This window comes from Drosophila melanogaster, chromosome 3L (assembly GCF_000001215.4).
Source record: "Drosophila melanogaster chromosome 3L".
NCBI classification, from domain to species: Eukaryota; Metazoa; Arthropoda; class Insecta; order Diptera; family Drosophilidae; genus Drosophila; species Drosophila melanogaster.
Genome location: NT_037436.4, coordinates 2,518,731 through 2,542,307, shown reverse-complemented (window position 1 = coordinate 2,542,307; position 23,577 = coordinate 2,518,731). Strand labels below are relative to the sequence as shown.

Sequence of the window (23,577 nt, the reverse complement as noted above, 5' to 3'; positions counted from 1 at the left end):
CCTCAAGTAACTGATTTAACACAACTCGCATTTCTTCTTTATATTTCTTCGTTTTGTTTAGCCACTTGATTACACCCACCACGATTTTCTCACGCACCATAAACGAGTGAAATTGTTTAACAACAATAAATTAGACAATTACAATGCGCTGAATGATTTTCAGCTGGAGTTGTAGGCGTCAGCAAAAGACAGAGGAAATTTATGAGCTTACCTTGGGTCCAAAGACCCCCGAAAATAGAGTTTGTAGGGGGCAAATTAAGACGACACTTTGATTACCAAAGCTAATAACATTGTTATTGTTGACTGATGGCTGCTGACGACTCCAGCTACTGGAAACACGCTGTCTGTTTATCAATTGGCCGGACTTTCTCCACGGTTTTTGGTTTCAGTCGATTGGGCTCGTCTTGAACTGTTGCGTGGTGTTTTTGTGTTTTCTCCCCTTTCGAGTTGCTGCAGCTCCAAATGAAACTAATTGCTTCCGTTGGCAACATTTCACCTTCAATTTTTCTGACGAGAAACCCTACGGCAAATCCCTCGAAGGAGAGCCCAAACTAATTTCGTGTGCCCCGGAGGGCCAACTTAAAAATGTGGCAATTCTAGTGGGTTTCGTTGGCCAGCTTTCGGCTGTTTTTCGGTTCATTGAACCTGCAAGTGCACTGAGAAAAATATTATAATATATAAGAAGAATCTTATAAATTGATTTTAAAATGATATTAAATGTAATCAAAAGAATGAGTATTAAAAGCACGTACCTACAACGCCTTCAAAAATAAATTGTAATTTTAAGTAGCGACCTAGTACAATTGTTTGCCATGCATCACTTAAGTTTCCATTTCTGTTAACTGCATTTTCGCTCTCCTAACTCTTGTTTGCGTTTGTTTCTCCGTTTGTTTTTTTTTTGCAGAAATTTGCATTTTCATCTTGCGCAAAAGGCAAACCAAACACACAAAAAATGCTGACACCGATGAGGCCAGCGGTGGGTTGATTGGCTGACAACCACGACGACGTCCACGGACGAGAAGAAAAAGCTAGACACGCTTCAGTGCATCGAGTGGGAGGAAGTGGAAGTGGAAGCGGATTTGCAGTTGACAGTGGGGAGCCGGAGCAGCATCACCTGGCTCCACTTGAGTACGAAAAAAAGTTTGAAAAAAGAAAAAAAAACTGCAGAAAAAGAGCACTACAAACATCCCGCCACAATGACAAATGTTTGGATCGGAGCCAGGCTTTAGGTGTAGAGCAGGTTTAATCAAACAACAAAAAGAAAAGCCGAGGGGTCCAGCGAGGAGCAGGAGGAAGGACACCACATAGCACCTGAATTGACCAGGAGAAAGGTGAGTCAACTTTTGGCTATCGCCGGGCAATAAATCCATGTGCCCAGCGGGCTTATGGAGAGATTACTGCAACTGTGGAGTGCTCATAAATTTCAATTACACATCCCATATATTAGTTTTTAGAAAATAATTACACCTTGACTAACATAAAACACACATTTATGAACAATAAAAGTCGAATATTTAAAGATTACATTAATTATTTTAATGGTTTTTACCGCTTTTTTCCATAAACTAGACTATTATAGTTGATGAAGCATAATCCCATCTGACAACTCGTATGCTTAGGATATGGAACATTTGTTCCATAAGCCGTGGCAAGTCCGCTTTCCAAAGCGGCCACAACTGTTTTTTAGAAGCCCATCTCCCAGTTAGACCATAAAAAACTCGCTAGCACATACACACGTAGCGAATCCTTAGCCAAGTTTGTAGATCCCTGGACTCCTTAATTATGCGCACATGAGACTCATTCGGGGAAAACGCGAGGACGATGGCGCCACGTTGAGTTCTAGTTTTTATTGGGACAACCCTCGAGGGCAGCAACAAGAGTTTGGCAAAATAATAAAAATGACTTTCTGAATATATTCACAATTTTTATAACAAGCAATTACAGGGTAGGTAACTTCTTGGGTGAAATTCTGATTGAGTTCCATTTTTAGATCAACTTTTTTTTTTATCCCAAATCTGCATTTTAATGTAAATATTTTAAGAATATGTAGCATATGGAATAGGTTGCTACCTGAGGTGGAGTGTATGCAAATGCTGTGCCAGCATCCTGGGAATGCTTAAGAATAGTGACTCGCCAAGCCGGCGACGACAGTTTCCATCCGATTCCAGGCCACTGACTCACTGGCAGTCATTTGTCAGGCTTATAAAAGTCAATCGGTTCGATTATGCAAATGGATCCCGGATCGATGTGTGAGGCTCTAAACACTTTGGAGCGCTGAGGACGTATCTCAATTGGTTGTGGACTGGGATCGGTGGAGTGTGGTGCTGGAGCTGCTCCACTAGTTATTCAATTTGGCAGGGCGCATCCTTTGAAGACCCGTTCGGTGGGGCATGCATTTTTTTTTTGCTCTTGCACGTAGGCACAATCCAGTTTGGATGCGGAATTTCAGAAGTGGGAGACGGTCGGAGTGGGATCGCGAAACCCACTCTTGGGGGCCACCTCGTGCAGACTTGCCAACTTGTTTTCCCACCGTTTAATTGGCATAATTTGTCTAACAAGACCAGCGAAGCACAGACAACACACAATATACACACAGCGCACAACATCGAGAACAACTCGTTTCGTATTCATCGCCGCTGCGGTAGCAAGGCGACCGTATCAAAACATCTTGAATTGTTGTGTTCTCGTTTAATAAGTGAATGTTGTTGGCTGTGTTTTTTTTTTTTATATTTATATTTCTCTGTTCCTTCGTTAGTTGTGTTACTAACCAGGCCTACGCGGAAAATGTACCGTCGGTCTACAGGTCTGTAAGTCTGTAAGTCTGTGTGCCAGACAGTTGTCACGACCAGCGAAGGTTGGGCTTGGAATCGAAATGAAAGAAATACAACTTGTTAAGCACACAAAAGCTGGAGAATAATACTAGGAACTACGGCGACTCTTTGTGAAGTAGAAGTCCAAGGTTGATCTTTGAATTAAGAGTCATAGATGTAACTAAAATACTGACACAGAAAATCTGGAAAAAATACATGAATGAACTTATCTATCTAACATCATTACAAAAGTTATCGCAAAGGAAGTGTTTTTTTTTTTTGGCAGACACAACAGCATCTTTGAATTAGTTATATTCTTTTTAATTTAGTTATTTACTTTAGATACAATGTATGAATGAATTGTATAACTTTGTTATAAGAGGTTGTCCGCTTGTTAACCCCGATTTGATTGCTCACAGCAGTGACTATGGTTCCAGACACTATCATCATCATGTCGTCATCATTACTGCTGTTCCGATTCCTATATCCATATCATATTAAGAATCATTGCCCTGGCGCCAAGCTTTAATTCGTGTGAACTAGTGGGCAACTCCAAGACCTCCCAGCGGGGGGTTGCCATCCTATGGTATGGTATGGTGGAGTACCATCCACAGATCCACAGAGCGCGTAGGTAGGTGGCTTCACTAATTGCTACCAATCTTTTGTGCCCGCCACTTCACTCCACTTGCACCCGGTGTGCCACTGCCATTCACAATGGGGCCATCATTTCATTGTTGACATTGTTTTCTTGTTCACGCTCAAGAGACTGAATGTTGACGCAATTATAACACATGGCGTCGTCGCTGGCTACCTGCTGCTCACCTGGCCCGGCCTCCTCCTGGTGCTAGTTCCTCCTCCTCCATCATCTCGCCGGGATCACGTGTTTGAGCTAACGAGTGCAATTTAACATTTTGCCGACTGCAATTAACATTTATGCAAAAATTAGAGAGACAGGGGTAAACTAGTTTTTTGTCATTTGCAAGGCGTAAATTGCAAATTATGATCGTTATCGTTATGATCGGAGGCATTTAGCGCTGATTACAGTGCTTTAATGGGGTGTCTTAATCCGTATTTATGCTAATGATAATGGTGACAGTTGTGCTGAGAAAGAGGGTACGGCTGAATGGATTCTCTGTCGTTTTTATAATGCAAATTACTCGGAAACTGTAATAGATATTATGGTTCGAAGTTGGAAATGGTGTGCATCTTTTAAGAGTAAAACTATTTTGACTGTATAATAAAAATGGCATATTGAACCATAAGGGGATATTAAAATCAATAATTCTCTGCAAATCATATAGAGACTCTATGGGCTATTCATCATTTTGCATTCACCCTTGAAAGCGCTCAATGGGAGATCTTACCATGAACTGTGTGCTTAAATTGCGATGCCAAAAAGCCAAGGACAAGGAGCCATGGAGAACCCCATGGGGCTGTTATAAATAGCAGTGTAGTCTGCCAAACGAACAGCCAATACCACCCCAAAAGCTGCTGGGATTGTGCACTTGAGCAGCTTGCTGGTCGTGTCCATGTCGATGTCCTTTCACGTCCTTGCCTCTCTGGCCACTTGTAGTGCCATTCATTTATAATGAGGGTGGATGGATGGATAAATGGAGAGAGGAACTGTCATTAAATCAATATCAGCTCGGCAGCCAAATAAATCTGCAAGCTCTTTAAACATTTACCACGGATACTATGCACTGAGTGCAATGTTGTTTTCCCCCGGGAAGAAGCAACGCGGCGGATGCGTAATATTTTAAGTGATGCTTTTATGGTTCAACTCATCCGACATGTGGTACGGGTGATTTTAAATGATCCGACGAGATCATCGGCTATATTTATCTCGCCGTAATCTTTATCTTATCCACCTTATTCTCCATCCTTATTTCGCGGTCACATGCATTGTGCATTTCGATTAGATTAGATTAGCGCCTATCCGTCGCCATTGTCTCGTGTTTTGGGGCTCTGACTTTTGCGTCGCTTCCATATTTACAAGACACAAGACCCCGGGCAGATATTTGCATAGTGCGGCCGACTGTTCAGATCCGACCTTTGTCTCGATTTTGGTCGCTCCTCCTAATTGTGTGGACATGGGTGTGAGTTCACTATCGGGCAATTTGTTTACCTCTTCTTCGCTTGTGTTTGCTCTTTTCCAGCTAGTTAGACGCATATTCTTATTGACTTTGCGATAAGTTTCGACTGTCTCTGCTCCGTTCAGATAGTCTGTGTGGCACAAACTGCGCTTTTTTCGCCTCTCGCTCTCACACACAGAAAATACACAGAAAATTATGATTATAAAGAAGTTAGTTTTGTTCAAGCGTCTTAATTTGGTCTGGTTGGGGTAATGTTTATAAAATTAGCCTAGCTCATTAGCGGAGATTAGTAGTTATAAAATTCTACGAGCAGGGTTAAAAAGCTTTACTTTAACTTTAACTTTACTGGAGATTGTTATAAACCATTCTTCATAGGAATATTTTCCATGGCCAGTAGGGCATCTGGCGGTACCAACCTAGCCCAACTCGTAAATCAATACCGCCCGAGCCGATAACGGTAACCACTACCCTATATCACCTACACCTCATCGCATAGCTTTCAATGTCGCACCGACATTCCCCACCTCTCCGGGGCTCTACGGTTCTCTCGCGGCCTCTCTTCACCTTTCTGCAAAGAAAGCCCCAGTTGGATACCATATGGCAATGCCGTCTCTTTTACACCCAAATCGCCGAGGCACCAACAACTGAAATTTGTTCACTTTTTTAAAGACTTTCACACATTCAACACCTGGGAACTCAGCTGAAAGGCGAGGGAGAAGGGACCGGATATTAGGGGGCCCATCCATATCAATGGAACCTTAATTGTGTTTGATGTGCAGAAAATAACAAATATACGCATAACAAAGGAATAATCATAGAAATCAGCAGAAAGTGAAGGTGAAAATCGCCGCGAAAGTCAGTCAAATCGATGAGCAAGAAAATGGCAAAGGTAAAACTGCAATAAGCGTTATAGTTACCCATCGATTTTATCAGTTTGGCCATTAGGGTGCGGCTGGGTGTAATTTGTATCATAGATAACGGAATCTCATAATATACACGACTTCCGATAGTAAAGGAAAAATACCGGAATTCGCATCAAACATTGTGTTATAAGTCAATGGATAATTTATGTTAATCGGTGGCAAGTTGGTTTCACCAGAGAAAACGTTGCATTAAATTGTAATATTGGATAACGAATGATTGCACTTACGAATTCTGAATAATATTTTCTTTGAATTCTTTGCAGTTTAATCATGGAGAAACCGATGCATCATGCACCCGCTCCCGTGGGTAAGGTGAGCCAGATAGCCAACATCTTCCAGCGCAAGCCCATCGAGATCCAGCCGGTGGAGCAGCTAAGCGCTGTGGCTGCCGCCCACGCCGCTGCCGCCGCCGCTGCTGCTGCTGCCCACCACGCCCACGTCCAAGGAGCTCCGGCAGTGCGAACGGAATCCCACTCCGCCAGGTTCAATAACGCCCGGGCTCTGTTCGAGAAATTGGGCGTTGAGTCCAACTCGAATGTTAGCTCTCGACTGTTGAGAAGTGGTTCGCGGGAGGACAACTTATGTGACGGCTCGGATCGATCGTCCTCACGCTCCTCGGATCGCTCACAGTCGCCGCCCAAGCGGAGGACTCCGTTTCCCTCCGGGGTATCACTCGTTCACAACAACAACAATGCCGCCATTGTGGCCCAGAATGGAGTACCACCAGAGCAACGCTTGAGTAACAGCAAATTTATTGTGGAACCAGCGGCGCAAGTGGTCCCCACCTCGGTGGTCAAGTACCCGCAGCACAATATATCCCGATTGAAGTCGGAGGAGCCATCGCCTGTTCCACCACCGGCCAGCGGGTCAGTGAGTGCTCTGTTCGCCAGTTCAGGCGGTGACAAGCCGGAGAAACCGGAGCGAAAGTTCAATTCACGCGAGCTGATCGAGAAGCAAAAGAAGTGGACCTCCCATTTTACCAAGACCAAAACAACTCGGACGCACAGCGATCTAAACCGCTGCGATATAATACGTACAGTGCCCGGAACCGGGCTGATCATGGATAGCGAAAAGGTGGCCAAACCGGCAATGGAACCGCCACAACCTCCACCAAATGCCAGTCCCAATCCGCCAATGCGAGCACAGGCTCCGCCAGAAATCAAGCCAAGGAGCGGGAAGATTGGCAGTCCGGTCAAGTCGCCGCCATTGCCGCCCATTCCGGCGGTCAAGCCAAAGAACGTGAGCCCGGTGAAGTTCAATCCGGACAGGTTGCGTCAGTCGCCGACTAAAACTGCGGATAATTCTCCGCCACCACCTCCGGCCAAATCGGCAGCTGTGCTTCAGAGATCCCTGATGCAGGAGCAGCAGGAGCTGTTGAGGAACTCCTGCGATCAGGGCGTAGCCCCCATTCCGCCGGAGAAGCCGCGCAAAAAGTCCGTAGATCTCATCGAGGACACTCTGCCCTTGACCAATTGCTCCACGCCCTCATCCTGCGCCTCGCCCACCAGCTCATACTTAATGCAGCCGGCCAAGAGGGGATCGCTGGACGGCGGATCCGGAAACGGACAGTATCCCGGCAATGGACTCAGTGGCAGCACCAATTCGGCCACATCTGGCTCACCGGTGGCCAGTGCCTCCTCGGGACCTTCGTCGCCAGTTCACACTGAAGATGAAAAGCAGGAGAACGAGTCCACGGAGAAGTCGGAGATGGAGTACTACCACGGAGGCAACTACAACAGTGTTCCCAGGCGACGACGCAGCGAAAATGAAGGTGAGCACTTTGAAAAGATAATATAAAGCATTTCGCGCAATCCAAATTATTCACAAACATTTCGGGTAGACAAAAATGCATACAAAAGCAAAAAAATTTCTAAAGAAAAGTACTAAAAAGCCAAACAAAAAAAAACCCCCGCTGATAACGTTGACAAGGTGACAGCCCAGAATATTTTCATGATTCATCATGGAGCAGATAGTATTTAGATTAAATGTGTATGTAGATAGGGGCTTGCTAAAAGGGCTTTCCAATCTTATTATACGCCTTGTCTGCGGACATCAAAGTCAGCTAATCCAAGGAAGCTCTAGTTTCCATGTTGCTCCATTTTGTTGTGGTCTCTTTCCTTCCTTCTTCTGGCCATAATTGATAGCCTTTTGAATCAGGAACCAGAAGCAACTCGTCTCAGGGCATTCTCGAACTTCCTTCATTGCGAAGTTTTGAACTTTGCTGGCTTGAGTTCAAACACCTTCCAGACATTCTCGTTGTGTGTGTTGTGCTTTGTGTGTGCTGAACTGCCAGGTCGACTTCATTGTGCAGTGGCCTCCTGTTGTCCTCCACTGGCCCCCAGCTCATCCCCAGCCATTCCATTTCATTGCATCCCACATTCATTACAAGTTTTTCTAAGCGGTGTACAAATCGTGACTTGCGCGCCGCCCCAACTCCGCCCTTCCACCGCCCAAGACCCTTCCCTGTCCTGCTGACACCACCTCTTCAAACTCTACTCTGTTGCTGTTGCTACACTGAGAGAAATAATCGACTTTTAATGTCGATTGAGAGCGTACTTGTCGTGGGCAGATCAAGGGAGTTACCTTATGAACCTTACCTTATTAGTAGTAAGTCGTTCGACTATGTGCCTTATAGAAAGTTACCTATATTTTTCTGCGTGTGCTCTGGAGGCAAATTCCAATATGGGTCAAACACAGCAGGCATATCAAATGCAGCCCCCAACGACAACGGCTCGACAACATTCCAAACGCTGCTGCCCGCCGCCATCCGACCATTCCGCTGCCCTGTTCCCTGGTGCACTTCATCCTCCTCCTCGAGTGCAATGCTCACAATCTGTCGTCGCCCATCTTCATGGTCCGAGGCTCGTTGGCGTTTGGCGGATTTTGTTGGGATTCCCGCCCCCTCTTGGGTTCTTCTTCTGGGACTCTGCTCTTCCAACGACTCCACACATCAAATTGTATTAATGCCAGATTAGGAATTCAATGATGCGTTGCTTCTCTGCCTTCTCGTCCGCCATCCCAAACCATCCCATCCTGCTGCTGATTACAGAATTGGAATTTGCACGCCGCACTTCCGCCAGCAGCCTCAGTTCTCAATCTCAGTTCGATTCTCATCCCGAAGATACCACATTTCGATGCTCTTTCGGAGGAGTCTTATGACTGGCGAATATTTTCTGACTTAAATAAAATTTAGTTTATATTACAATGGATGTTAATTACATCATTGTTGGCAACATGCCCGATTTATATATAAAAATATAGCGTATAGTTGGCAAATTAACATATTTTGCTTGCTAATTATCTGAAACTTGGCTGTATAATAATATAGTATGGTTGAAAACATAAGCACTTTGGCACTTAAAGTACCCTGTAATAATTGACTTGTAAGGGTATTGATAAATTTTGTAAAGTCTTGTTGTTTCCACTGTCTGCTTTACTCCACGAGTTGTAGCTTCTGCCGATTATTGGTTATCTGGCGATGCGAACTGGGATCTGGAAGTCTTTTTAATTCATAAATGGCAGTGTTGTGTGGTTCATGAAGGGGGCGTGACGCACCTTGATTTATTGATTTCATTGCTGAGGAGTTCGCAATCGAATTAAGTGGATTGGATTATGTGCTCAAGTTGGGGTAGGTTGTGTCTGCAATTGCCTAGTATGTATGTTTGAAGTCCAAGTTTTTCTTCTTTTTGCCCATTTCCCTGTACTCCTCACCTATTTCCTTGCTCTTTTAGTAGACCAAACACAATTTTTACAGCATTTTCTTGTCAAATCGCTGACACAGCACACGTCATTTGCTTAGCGCCATATAAATGCAAATGGGAATATGCTCTATAAACATCTACATCTACAGTGAAGACACAGTAAGCTGAAATTGTGTCATCTTTTGATATAATTTTATTTAAACTAACCACTAGTAACCACTAGTTTCTTAAACACTCGGCAAAAGGAAAGTTTTCAACTGATATTTTTAAATGAATCACTGTACCTTTGGCCATACCCTTAACGAGTGTCAGACTCGAGACATGACGAGCACACATGAAGGGGGCATGGACTCATTGGTGGTAAAATTGCTGGGATCGGGGGCGAAGTGAAGAGAAATAGAAACATAGAGTCGAACGGAAGGCCTAGGCTTCTGTGCTGCATGGCACATTTTGAATGGCCTGCGTCCGCCTGTCACATTCAAGAGTTTATAAATAACGCAGAAAATACTACTCAAATACAAACGACGACGCCAACGAGAAGAGATGGGTGCTTTCAGGTGGGGGAAAGTCCCACTAAACTGTGCACTAAAAGAAACTTAAAGGAAATCAAACTTCCTTAGTATTATCGATAAAGCAATAAAGTAAATATTTTTGATTGCTTAGCACCAAAGCACTAAGTTCCCATAATTACAGAAGACGCTCTATATTAGCTTACACATTTTTCTTTTAGTGCACAATGTCTGCCGCCGTCTGTCAGTAAATTATGCCTGCCAAAAGTTGCTTGTGCTCCACTTTATATCAGCACAATGAAATATGATGGGCACAAATGTTTTATCATTATATATTGGTTAATCCCAAACGGAAGGTTTTATTTATCACAAATTAAAAGCCGCTCAAATATTGACAATATGTTACGAATAGACTGTGTAAAACGAGGGGGCTCGGCTGCATTTGTGTTTGTGTGCCGCCAACGCAAACAAAACGAAAACAATGAAGACAACGGAGCACACAATTTCCAACAAACGATGTACGCTTCTATTCACAAAGAGCACTAATGCCGACAAATAAATGGTGTCTTTATCGCTTAAAAGTTCCTTCTATTGAAAGTTATATATTCTTTTTCTTTTATAATTCTATATGAAATGCTCATGACTAAAGCCCCTTTTTTTGCTCAGTGTATTTTGCCAGAAGAGGGTTTCTGTCTTCGCTGAAGGCACTGCAGCCCTAGTATTGGTTCAGCTGGTTCGTGTCTCAGCTAAACTCGTGCTCTTAGTTTGCTAACACACCACAGCTAAGTCTGCCCAACAACAGGTGGCGCCAGTGGCAAAACTGCTTGCACTGCTTACAACAACTTTCGATTATATTATGTTTTTATTTTTAAGTACAAATAAAAAGCATACACAATTTATTTAAAACTTGTCAACTGATAATAGTAAAAATAACTAGTTAGTTGAAAATATAGGTTTAATGTTGTGAATTTTATAGAACAATTTACCGCAAGACTTCAATGCTCCAATGTCTCAATAAAAGGCGCGTGGGTTTTTCGACAGCCACTTGCAGACGTTTCCCCTCGCTTTTCCTCTTCTTTGTTTGCCTACTTTGACCACCCAGCATCTTCGCATTTTTCTCATTTATGTTGTAGTTTTTCCACTGTTTTCCGTCACTTCTTTTCACGCCAAACTGATGACGTCCATTGCGAAAATGTGCTGAAATATGTTCACATCGAAAAAATCATCAACGCGACATTTTGCAAGAGAGAAAGCTCTTTGGAAATCGCCACAAACGCTGCGTGTTGTCCAAATTGTCAACTACACTGAGGGAAATTGTGTTAATTTTCTTGCAAATAATTAATTTAATTTGCAACTCTTATTTGTTTGAACAATAAAATGATTATTTTGAATGGTTCCAAAATGATATACAGCTAATTTCCTACTCTGCTTCCTTGTGCTGAAAATCGTTTCAGGCTATTTTCTTTAAATTTTATTATTAGATATCACTAGTCGAAAAATCTGTCTCGACACTTGACTGATTCTCCCGGATTTCTGGCCTTTCCCAACATTTCATTTTGCGGATTTTGCAATCTGGCAGCTTGACAAGCGGCGACCCTCGAGAAGAATGTGTTCGAAAGTCACTCGGAATACCCTGTAACTTGGCTGCCACATGTCTGGCCCCAAAAAACGCACGGCGGAGAGAGAATGATGCGCCGATTCGTCGATCTCGGCTATATGTGCTCATTTTCCACGCTCTTTTCTTTGCGGCGATGCTGAAAAAGCGAAAATTTTCTGCGGTCGTTCTTCAGTTGATGTCGCGTTGATAAGCGGGCAAGAACTTTGGCAATAAAATCGAAAAAAAAGATTTCGAACGCGTAATCGAAAGAATTCCCAAAACAAAATAATTCAAAATATATAGTCTATAGTACAGTGAAGATAATCCGAAGCTGTGCAAATCAAAACAAATTATTTGCCGCACGTTGCCCCGTGGCGAAGAAATAGAAAATCGAAATATATAGTAACCATGAGCTAGGGGCGTGATTGTTGTGGGTTTGTTCGATTTTCGAGGGGCACGTGAGGTGTCAGATTTGGCTTTTTTGTCCCCCTTGGCTGATAACAGATCCTCGCCTTCGGAGTCTGGAAATGTCTTGAATGGAGCGGCGAGCTCTGGCTTTTTCTTGTCACCGTCGTTTTGATCAGTTGACAATTTGAACTGCGCCGGGAAAGTGCTTTTATTGAATGGCGATCCTCTTTTTGAATCAGATCTAAGTGTGGAGGTATATTCATTCACTTGCAACTTTACGCATTGCGTAATTGATTTGAACTGAAATTAAATTGCAAACTGCCCGAGTGACCCTAATATATATGTACATATGCGGCAGTTTCGTTTTCAAAAAGAGTTAATTGATGGCGTGCAGAAAATACAGATGTACAGATACGAATGTGCGAAAAGAACGCAAAAGATGCAAGCATCTGCCAGCTGTAAAGTATCTTCTGGATATCGAAAATTATGGAAGCCTTTCTTTGTTTCGCCGGAGGTTCAGCGAACTGCATTTTGTTGTGGCGACAAACAAAATATTCGAAAAATTCATTCACATTTGTGGGAAGTTTTTCCTGGCATGGCAACAGCTATACCAGAGAACGTTTAAACTTTTCCTATACTATTTTTTTTCACATTTTTCTCGCACTCATCCGCTGCTTTTTCTCCTTTCGCCGAGTTTATTTTCAAATTTGAAATTGTATGCCAAAACAACAAAAATGTTTGCGATTGTCATGTGTTTGCAGTTTTCACCATTCAGCGGTTGTAAAATATTTCAGTGTTGCCTTTTGTTTCCTTAGTTTGCCTGTTGCTGCTGGACAGAAACAGGAATGTGGCCAAAAGATATTCTTCTCCGACTTGCATTGAGATATTTTCCTTGGGCTAAAAAGTGTCCTCAAGTATTTAAAATCAATTTCGCTTTTAAATGCATTGAAATATTTTCTTCGCTTCCATTTATATTTTGTTTTGTCGTAATTTAGTTTAGTTATAGTTAGTGAATCGTGTTCACTTTGAAATAGTTTTTTGTCAATAAAAACTTTTAGATATAAATCAAAATAGGATATTAAGAGGCTGTGCCTATTTAAGAATTATTTATTTTTTTTTTTGAAACTCTTTCATCGTCATAAACGAAGTATTTAAATTTGCACATAACAGAATTTTATCTTCTATGGAAATTTGAAATATTTGTACATTCGTTCAGATTGCTGTTTATTTTTGCTTTAATGAATTCCCAGGACTTTAGCCTGCTCAGCTATTTTGCAGGACATGCAGAAGATATTTGTGCCCTCTTTTTAGCCACAGAGATTTAAGACTCTCCTTTGTTTTGGTCTCGTTTGTGTTTTCATTATGCATATCTGCATTGTCAGGACTTTTGCAAGTTGACCCAACAAGTACACAAACGCCGACTTTCTATATCACCCAGCCAGCGTACGCATTGCAACTGCCTTTCTTCCCGGGGATTCCCCTTCTTATCTTTGGGTTTTTGGCACATTTTGACAGCAACTTCCGTTTTTTTGTCTTGACATTTCTTCTGGCGTCTCTTGGAAAATCTTCCTTTTCCCTGTTTTTGGCTTCTCTAATTTGCCGTTGCTTTGTTGTGGTTCCTCAAACAATTATTTTTGCATTTTACTAGGCAAATTTTTTCATGGTTTTAGTGGTCGTTCCTCAAAGTGAAAAGCAAGTGCCTACATTTTTTCACCCATTTTTTTTTTATAGCAAACTCAAATCGATTTTTTGCCTTTGATTCATTGAAAGCGTTCGCTGAATATGTATATATGTAGTTGCATTTTTTCTATTCATTCATTTTCATTGCTTCAATTACTGGGAAAGTTATTTATAAACCTTGATTTATTGGAAACTTTTTCCCATTTCATTTAACCCCCTTTTCTGATTTGCCATTTGTTACTTCTCATTAATTGTCTTTTGTTTGCTTTTGTTTTTATTCTTGTGCTATTTTTTGCAAAGCATTTATTTTTGGCCCGGTTTTTCATTAATTTTCGCATCTCATTATACAACGCACACACAGAGCGAACAAAAGTGTGATTTTCCCCTTCGATTTTTCATCGATTTCAATTGCGTTTGTTTACGCCTCCACCACCCAACGGCCGACCTTCGGAATTTGGCTTGAATTTTCATCAAGTTTATTTACTTGAACCGAAACAGAAATCACACATACGCCGCATTGGCCCTCGTCAGCTGCTCTCGCTCGTCCCGCTCCCCAAACTGACCTCAGTTACCCGTTTGCATTAAGTATTCATGCTGGTCTTAATTAAAAGCGCACGCATGTCTAATTGGCATTAAGCATACGCCAGGGTGCACTTGACCAGATCCAGCAAGCTGGCCAACTCTGGCTCCTGTGGTCGGTCAACTGGCGGCACCCGAAATCCCAGCTTTGCTATCATGTCTTCGGCAGGCCCTCTGCACTTTACATACAATGAAGAATTGGTTTCAATTCAAACTCGGTTGAAATTTATGAACTTAAACCAGATGCTTATTCTAATCATGGTTACTATATCGGAATCCGTGGCAACGTTATTGTTTTCAATCTCAACTTAATTTGCCATATATTTCTATTTAGTAATCACAAGATGTGTGTCTCAGAACATTGATAAGTGGTAGTGAATTGAATAAAAAATGTGTCTCAGTTTGCGAAAACTTTGTCAAGCCTGTCGAGGTGGGTACTGGTAAAAAGAAAAACGTGTCTGCATAAAAACTAATATTTAAAATACCTCGAAACTTTTATATGTCTCTGCGCCCAAGATAATTGGCAAACTTACAAAACTTCTAAGACATTCCACTGTCAATTGGAAAATGCCTACACGTTTTACAAAAAGACCAAAATATATATGTACATATGTGTCGCATGTCTGCTCCATCTCCCCAGTAAAGATCCCCAAAGGTCCAATTCAGAGATGTATTTATATATATACATTCGTGTATTTGGAGGCGTCTATATTTATGCCTTCCGTTGACAGCTTTAGCATCAGCACCTACACACGAAAATAGTCTGCAAAGTCCCAAAATACAAAAATGTGTATATGAAAGTTGCGATTAGCTCTGATCCATTAAGGCATTCGTGTTCCCCCACCAAAATTTGTGCATAAATAAATAAATTAGGAAAGTGGACGATTAATTAAACAATTCATTGAAAGTGTCACAACATTTAGCGATGAATCTGTGACTCAGCTATCTATATTTTAAAGATAAGGAATATGCGAACTATTTTAATATCGAAGGAACCAAGAAGAATTCTCTGCCCTTGACATTTTTAGATTGTTCGATCAAAACAAAATTAAATACACACCCGAATAACACAAATGAATTATGCCAGATTCGAAAGTAGTGGCGAGTGATAGAAGGAAGAGTAATAGCCATGCCAGCCTGCTCCTGACCACATCCTCCACTCATGTGCAGCACGCGGATAGCCATCGAGGTAATGCCAGGACACCGGATGAGAACGATCAAAATAGCTCGCTGCTCTCCAATGACTTTGTCCTGATGCTAGACTGCTCGCCAAGTCCACAGGATGTGTTCTGCGAAAATACGCCGGAGTTTAGGACTTCGTGGCTGTGGCTCAACAAACTGACCACCATGCATTGCCACACTCTCTACGATCTGCGCATGCGCAACGCGTACATGAGTCACTTCAGTGTTTGCCTAAACCAACGGCGACTGACTGGCGTTTTCGAGGAGCCTCCGCCAGCGGAGTTGGCTTGGGTCGACTTCACGGAGAAGCCAGAGGATCAGCAATGCCCAAACCTGACTGAAATGCAGCGTTCCTGTGATCTGAATCAATCTTCTCTAGCCGCAGTGCCCTCCTCCGCTTTGTCATGTGACTGCAGCGGTAAACGGTCGACGTCTGAGTACTGGGACACCTTCTCGAATTGTGCTCGTCCTTCCGGCGGGACAAGTGTCCCATCCATTTTAAAACCACAAGTGCAGAGGAGCCGACGGCTCCTCCGTCCCGTACACACGACAAGTGATGACGAAGTGCGTCAGCTTTACAAAAACCAAAAAGCGAATTTCCGTTTAAACCATTCCTCTTCTCCCTCTGCCACGCAATCGTCCACCAGTCGTTCCCAATCCTCGCCGCCCAAATTTTCACCCAGAAGTAACCAGAAGCCCAACGCTTTTCAAAATTCCGATAGTCAGAAGTCACCCGAAGATGTTCGAAAACGTATGATCGATTTGATGGAGCTTATTCGAATGGAACTGCGTGGTGAACCGATTCCGGATAACAAGGACATTTTGGAGGAGGAGTTGAAAAGATATAGGAATTTTTTCGATCTTCATTTGCAGGATGGTTCGGATTTTGACCCACATTCCAACTCGGGGCGCGTTCGTGTGCTTCTCAACATGCAAAAAGATCTGATAAGGATGCTCAAAGAGGATTTGGCATAATGACATATGTTTCAGAATCAGTTTCATAATAAAAGATGCCATTTTGTATAATATTTAAAGCTTGATCTTTTGGGATGTAGCTTTCATTTATGTAGCTATGTATACATTAATGGGTAATTTTTGTTTTTCCAGGTCGCAAATCTGTGGACGAATCTTCGCCATCGGCCAACAACTCCCAGCAACAGCAGCAACATTCCATTCCGGGCTCCGCCGCCGGATCTCCACAGCGAGTGGCCAACAAGCGTAGCAGCATCACGGTGAACATGCCGGCCGCCGGTCTTGGCCAGCGTCCCCCGAGCATTATATCGACCACCAGCCAGGACGAGGGTGGTTTCAATGAGTCCGCGCCCGAGCTGAAGGCCAAGCTGCAGCCCGCCTACGACCAGACGGAGGAGCAGCCGCATAGCCTGAATTACGTGGACGTCGGCTATCGCCTGAATCCCGATGGCAGCGAAAGTCGCGAGGTTTACGGATCGGAAGCTGAACTCTACGACACGGCCAAGGTGACCGATATGCAGCGCAAGTTCCACGGAGCCAATGGTTTTGGTCAGGAATCGAGCACGGTTTACGCCATTATCAAGCCTGATGTGCAGGAGTCCCAACCAGTGGCTCCCTCAAGAAGCGTTCTCATCCAGTCTCCAAATTCCTCCAGCGTGGAGGGATCTCCACTGCATCGCGGGTCGTATAGTTCCCCACCCGTGGGTGTGGTTTCACCTATAAGGCGGCGCAATAGCAGCAATCAGGATCAGAGTGTTGGTGGTGGAGGCAGTGCCAAAACCACGCCCCAATGCTCTCCCGCCCGTTCGGCCTTAGTAAAGGGCATTGCCCCCATTGCTTCGATCGATGCGCACGAAGAGGAGGAACTAGATCTCGTAGAGGAGGACGAGCACCTGGCCGTGGAGTATGTGGAGGTGCTGGAACTCCAGCAGGACGAAGAGGAGGAAGAGGCTCCGGTCCTTCCCGAGCGACGAGCTCCGGCTCAAGGCTCCCTTGAGCTTCAGGACTTGGAGTATGCCGATACCAGCGCTGGCGAGGATGAGGAGGACATCATAAACCATCTAAAGGACGGCGATGTATTGGATGTGGAACTAATCGACGATGTCGTGGATGAGGTGATCAAGGTTCATGTGAATCACAGTGTGGCCACTGCCCCTTCGATTCAAGCTGCTACACCAGCTGCAGCGATTCCACGGGAGGATAGCCTGCCGGATGACATGACCGCCGCCGAGGCCGAAAGATTGTTGAGCTCTAGGTGAGTCACTTTAAAGGAAGTTTATTTATTTACAATTTATTGTGTGTAATTTAGGCATGTGTCTTGTTTCTTTTATGTATTGTAATGTATATTTTGTACTTACTTAGTATGTTATTATAGTTTTTGTCATGTCAATTCATTATCTATTAATATAAGATAATGTGTAATTTGATGATTTTCTTTATTTATTCCTACATACTTTACATTTATGTATTACCTAGTTATTGTGTAGTTTATTGTAGTCGCAGCATTTTCTTAGATTTCTCACAATATCTGCCGATATTCATCATTGGAAGCTAAGCTATTCCTAGTTAATCAGCATAAGTAACCAAATGAAATAGCAACATTTGCCTTTGCCCATTCTGTTGATGCTAACTAAGCCATCTCATTAGCATTTTATGTATTACCTGTAGCCAATAATTAATCCAGAAATCCAGGCATTCCAGGTAGCAGGCGGTATGCAGTTTCCCTGCATTTTCTTGGCCCTGCTTGAACTTTATTCACTCGCTCACATATTGAGCAAATATTTACTTTGCAACACCCCACCGACGTCTCCTCTCCTCTGCCAGGTTACTATTCATCATCAGCTTAGTCACCTTTCAGCGCCGGCTTTGTTGTAATTGTAAGCTAATCTGTCGCTTGTCAACTGCTGATGCACTCGCCATCCGGAGTCTGTTCCGCCCGGAAGTGTTGACTCCGGCGGAGTTAAAGTTGCAGTAGCAGTTGCAGTGTGAGTGCACGTGAATACTCGCTTTGGTGGAGCTGAGCTGATGGCCACTTTAAACTGACAAACTCTTTTAACTATTTCCAACTCTAATCCCGTCAACTAGTCCCAGTCGTTGGTATTAGCTCAGGTAGTGGATTTGTTTGTGACCACATTCGATACTGGATTTCTAGAACTTGAAAGATTGAAATATACTTAGACGCTGTACGCTGTATTCATGCAGTATAATGTTTAACCCTTTGAAAGAAAGCAGTCCAACACTGAGTTCTTCGCTTGTGAACCCAAAATGCTCGAGTTCAAACACGGCGGTTAAACGTTTAAATATATCTAGATTTTCGCAGTCATTTATTCTCGGGGCCTGGCTTTCTGCGATTCAAACGATTCGTGGCTGCTCCCAGAATTGACTTGCCATTGATTTATTGTCTGCTGGCCGGGGAACCGGAGCTCCCACCCCAACCTCCACCTTCTGCAAGCTATTGCACATATTTAAATGCAATTTTCAAACGATTTCCCAGCAAGTTGTTCCCATTGCAATCGTTATAGTTTTTGCGCTTATTTGCGTTCAAGTTTGCGTTCGGTCTTCGACGCTTTTGTTTCGTGGCAATTTATTATGAGCCATTGCCGGGAAGAGGAATTACGTATCCTTGCCTTGGCTTTTTTTCGCCACCTCGTCCCGGAATTTTCACGTTTCGCACGCAAATAAGCAATTTCGTTTTGGCCGCGGAAAAAATTACACTTAACCGTAGTTTCTTTGGCAATATGTGTGCTGCGCTGCATACGTCAATTAGTCGACCGTTTTTTGGCCCTTTATTTATGAACGCTTGCCGTGCTCAACTTGGAGTGGAAACAAACGAACGAACGAGGCTTTCCCGACGCTTTTCCACTCGTTTTTCTCTCGTTGTGCTCGTCGCCTGCACTTTCCACTCATTTTTCGCTCCTGCGTGTCCTGTGCAGTTTTGTCCTGCATTTGCGGAGCCACTCGAATCACATGCCCGCCGCTCGTTCATCCTGTCGCATGGCTGGAAAATCGTAACGCTGCCAAAATAAGAATAGGAAAACGCATAGGAACGACAAACGGGAAATTCCGCGCGCGAAACGAAATCCGTTTTTGGCTGGCAAAAATAAAGTGGCAATGGCGGAAAAACGCACGAAATGTGAGGCAATCTCTCGCCGAACATCGTTTTAATTAACATTTTCGTGCTCGGGCGCAGGAAATAAGTTTTAATTAAACTTTAAGTCGTCCCGAGTTGCCAGTGGAACTGCAGCTGGAGAAGGAACTGCTGAAAAGTGTCAACACAGTGTGGGCTCCTTTGGTAGGTGAAAAATATTATTATCAATATTTAATGTTCGCCATCGCTGGCACTTTTCTGCCTGCTTATGACATTTTGCCGCTGTTTCGATGATGATGATGATGATGACGAACGGATCCCATTGCGAGGATATATCCGGTTATGAATGGCATTATCAGTGCCTTGTTGGCTTTTAATTAGACGTCTGTCGTGTCGGAGAGTCGCACACATGCGTCGTAAGTCTCGTTAGTGGCCAGTTTTCAATTTTCCGATTTCGGTGTGTCAATAGGCAGGCGTACTTACGGCTAACCAAAGCGATGTCTACTTACCCATTTTACCAACTGTCCAATTGGCCAGTTTCCGTACTTTTCCCATCGCATGCATTAATGGCAATTGGTCCTGGCCCTCTACTGCCTATGATTTGTTTGCCAACAGGCAACGCTTTTGTGGTTTGACATGCTCGTGCATTTCAAGGATATTCGGAATGAGGCTTTTGCGGTTGATTTGGCACTCGGAGTCGATTAGCCTAATCACTGTATATCACATTTAATTACGAACAAACAGTTCAATGATTGATTCACAGTCTATTTACAAAGCTACTCTCTGTGATATTTAAATCTAAATAGTTACAGAAATGCTTTCATATCGGTATAAAATTAATATTTCATTATATGGTATGGTATTTATTAAAATTGTCATGCGTTTGACTGCGTATTATGTTAATCAAAATTGTATTAGCTTCATTTGTTAAATAGTTATTACTAACTATGCTCGCACTTTTCTGTTTCGCATTAGGGTAAATCAAAAAAATCTTTGAAACATTTCTCTTACCAAGAACAACTAATTTGAATAGACCATCATTTGACAACTTCACTTGCCACCCATTTTCCTGATTAAACATTTTAATGAGTTTTTTTTTTTTTTTTGCTGATTATGCAGCCCGTCTCCTTTGGCCATTTAGTTTATTCAAATGAAATTTGTGTTAAGTGTAATTCGAGCGCAATCACAAAAACCAACAAACGGGGAATCCCAGCGCTCTATCCCATCTCCTCCATCATCGTCACATCCTGGACGACATTGCCAAAGGCATCAACAGGGCGACAAGTGCTAATCGCTCATTTGGCATTCAATATGCTGGCTTTTACCCGCCCGAATCTCTGGGTTTTCCCCCTTGGCTTTTTCGGTGGCGGGGTGGAAAAATCTCGGGAAAATGCAGAGAGGTTGGGTAAAATGCATTTCAGTCAAGTTTGCCTTTGGTCTTCGCTGCGCTTTTAAGCTTATTTAAATTGCGGCGGCGACTTAAGCCACAGGGGGTGTGGTGGGGGGTGGTTTTTGGGATAGAAGATGGTGCTGCCTAAGTGGGTGGCTGGGAAATGAATAGTGGGCTATAAGTGCATTGTGCAAGTGGTTTCTGTGCTTAGTTAAATTGTGTACGAGTGTCTGCTTTTACGTTCAAGTGACAGCAGCAGGAAATGAGTTAATGTGGGATCGGATAAGTCAAGGATTTGTCCTGGAAATAAAAAGCAGTAAATGCCAGTAAATAGACTGAGATGGCATGACATGACATTATGGCAATACTACCATCATATACCGAAATAAAATGTAACCAATTGATTTAATACCCCAAAGAGAAGTGGTGCAGTAAACTCGAAAAGTTTTCCAACCAGTTGTTATGGCATACTTTTCTGCACAATTTCCCTCCTGCACAATGAAAATTCTACCCAACTACTATGGGACCCTCATGCTTTCGAGAGTCCTTTGTGTAAAGTACAATCTCCCCATGATTATCGCCTGTACAATTAACATAACTTCAGGGCTGGAAAAATGATTTTATCAGGCGCATGGAACTTTCGGATGAACTGAAATAAATTGCATAATTTCAGCCTGGAAAAAAGAAACAATTTGCCTGCGAGCGGCAAAAGTGCAAGTTGGTCAACTAATTGAAAAACTTCACGCCCCCTGGGAATGCTTTTCGAAATGCAAAATTGAAATTCATTTGCAGTTGGCAAGGGCAGCAGCAAGCAGAAAGGAGGAGGCCCAATGAAATCGCACATACGCAGCGTTGTCACAAGTGGCAATTGCTTAACTCTCTGATCTTGCCTTTTTGGCATACAACTCTTTCTCTCTGGCACTGGCTCTTTCGGACTAGCCCGCAATTTACATAAATTGCAGCAGCGACAGCAGTTACGGCCATGTGTTGATGATGTCCATGTTGTCCTTGGCCAAAAGTCGTGGCCAGAGGAGCAGCAAGGACCGGGACCAGCTGCAAGTCCAACTCTCATTTATCTTTCGGCCAAATGTTTGGGGCTCAACAGGAGCAACTCTTTGTGCCTCCCTTTTTTTTTTTTTTTTTTTTTTTTTTTTTTTTGGCAGCCTGCCCAGCTGAGCTCGCTGTCCCCAAAACGTTTGTCCTTGACACAAGGCCTGTTCTGCGCCACCACCTCCTCCTGCTCCTCTTGAATCCTTTTTCTGCGAGGCAAGTGGGCCAAATTTTCGGGCAATTTGCTGGTCAATTGTGGGCCATTTTCGGCATTGGCCTGTGTAATTGCGAAGTACTTTCAACTGCACTCCGAACAATCATCGTATAGTTCAGAATAGTTTGAAAACGCTTAGAAAACTAAAAACGATAGGTAGGAGTCCTTAAAACAATTAAAACAAGCTTTATTTCCTTGCTGACACTTAGCAAGTGCCTAAAAACTTTAAAACCCTAAAATATTTTGTAGATGATTGTAATAAAGCTTTTTCTTGAAGTGTCCTTGTTGCAGCGGCATGTAGAACTGAAACTGATTGGAGAATTAACTTTCTTAGCGGCTGCTACTTCTCTTGGATGACTCTAGCTGTTGGCCATTTTCTAGTTAACTTGGCCCTTTGCTCTCAACATTTTTTCCGCTGCCCGTTCGTTCGCTGGCAACTTTCCTCTTTTCACGCTTTCTCAATAATTTTTTGTATTCGGCGGTTTTAACTTTGCCTTCTATTTTTTTTCATTTCGGTTAGTTTCTGCCTTTTTTCTCCTGGTTAGCTTGAACTTTTGCTTTTGACTGCATTTAAAAAAAAAAAAATTTCGGTTTCGCGTTTTTAGTGCTAGTATTTCTTTCGCTTTTATTATTGTTGCCCCCGTGCTTTGCTGGGGCGTTGTAATCTTATTTGTGTGCTTGGCTTATCGCACGCCCCTGTCCTGCCCACTTTTGTTTTTTATATTTTTAGTGTTTTTATTTCCACCCGCTCAAATGCAACCAAAATGGCAACAAAGTGGGCGGCGCTGGGCGGCGAGAGGAAGTGTGCCGCAAGTGCAACGCAAAAGTTTCGAAGGCAACTTGGAAATGGAGCACGAATGACGCTTTGGCCCATTTGTTGGTATTTATTTCAATAGTTCTTGAGATACTCTACGTTTAGAAAGGAAGCTTGAGGAAGTGGTGACTATCTGAGGGGATTTAAGTGATTTCAATAATATTTACTACCTAATAGAATAATTACAAATTAGAGTTAAGATAAATTATAGTTTGTGTGCGAAGTGAAACACAAATTCTATGAAAAGTAAATTCATGATTTTACAACTACTTAATGCTTTCTGCTCGTTTAACTCGCTTACCCTATTTACCGAGGGAAAGTTCTCTCAAAAGTCCGGCATTCAAAGGCTTGGAAATCATTGTGAAAGTCCCGAGGGGCTTTTCCCAGCGACTTGTGACTCTGCGATTGTTGCTGTACCTCCATTAGTCGCCTCCAGCGATTCCTTCAACGTCGGTCCACTAATGCTGCCCCCCATCCGATATGAAAGCAGCTCTTCAGAGGCGACTTTATGGGTGGGACGACGCACCTTTAGCACTTTGTTTTGTCCTGCTGTCTTGCAGTCCTTGG

At 43.1% G+C, this 23,577-nt stretch overlaps 2 protein-coding genes across 12 annotated transcripts in view; both read left to right on the top strand.

Moving 5' to 3' along the window:
* Spn (Spinophilin) overlaps positions 1-23,577 on the top strand; it is a 49,048-nt gene that overhangs the window by 11,985 nt on the left and 13,486 nt on the right. For 10 of the 11 annotated variants that reach the window (NM_001259642.1, NM_001259648.1, NM_001259646.1 and 7 more), the window contains exons 2-4: positions 905-1,331; positions 6,090-7,597; positions 16,590-17,709. In NM_001259642.1, the coding sequence (NP_001246571.1) occupies positions 6,097-7,597; positions 16,590-17,709 (2,621 nt within the window). In that variant the 5' untranslated portion in view covers positions 905-1,331; positions 6,090-6,096. Of the gene's footprint in view, positions 1-904; positions 1,332-5,722; positions 5,793-6,089; positions 7,598-16,589; positions 17,710-23,577 lie in introns of those variants that run through there. The other variant, NM_001259647.1, reaches the window with a different exon arrangement.
* Positions 15,335-16,509, top strand: CG32295 (uncharacterized protein). Its single transcript, NM_167954.2, has one exon. It carries the CDS (start codon positions 15,381-15,383, stop codon positions 16,455-16,457), a length of 1,077 nt encoding a protein of 358 aa, NP_728755.1. The 5' UTR covers positions 15,335-15,380; the 3' UTR covers positions 16,458-16,509.

What these genes read in the sequence shown, in the direction of transcription:
- CG32295 (NM_167954.2), top strand. Translation starts at nt 15,381, where the DNA reads ATGCCAGATTCGAAAGTAGTGGCGAGTGATAGAAGGAAGAGTAATAGC.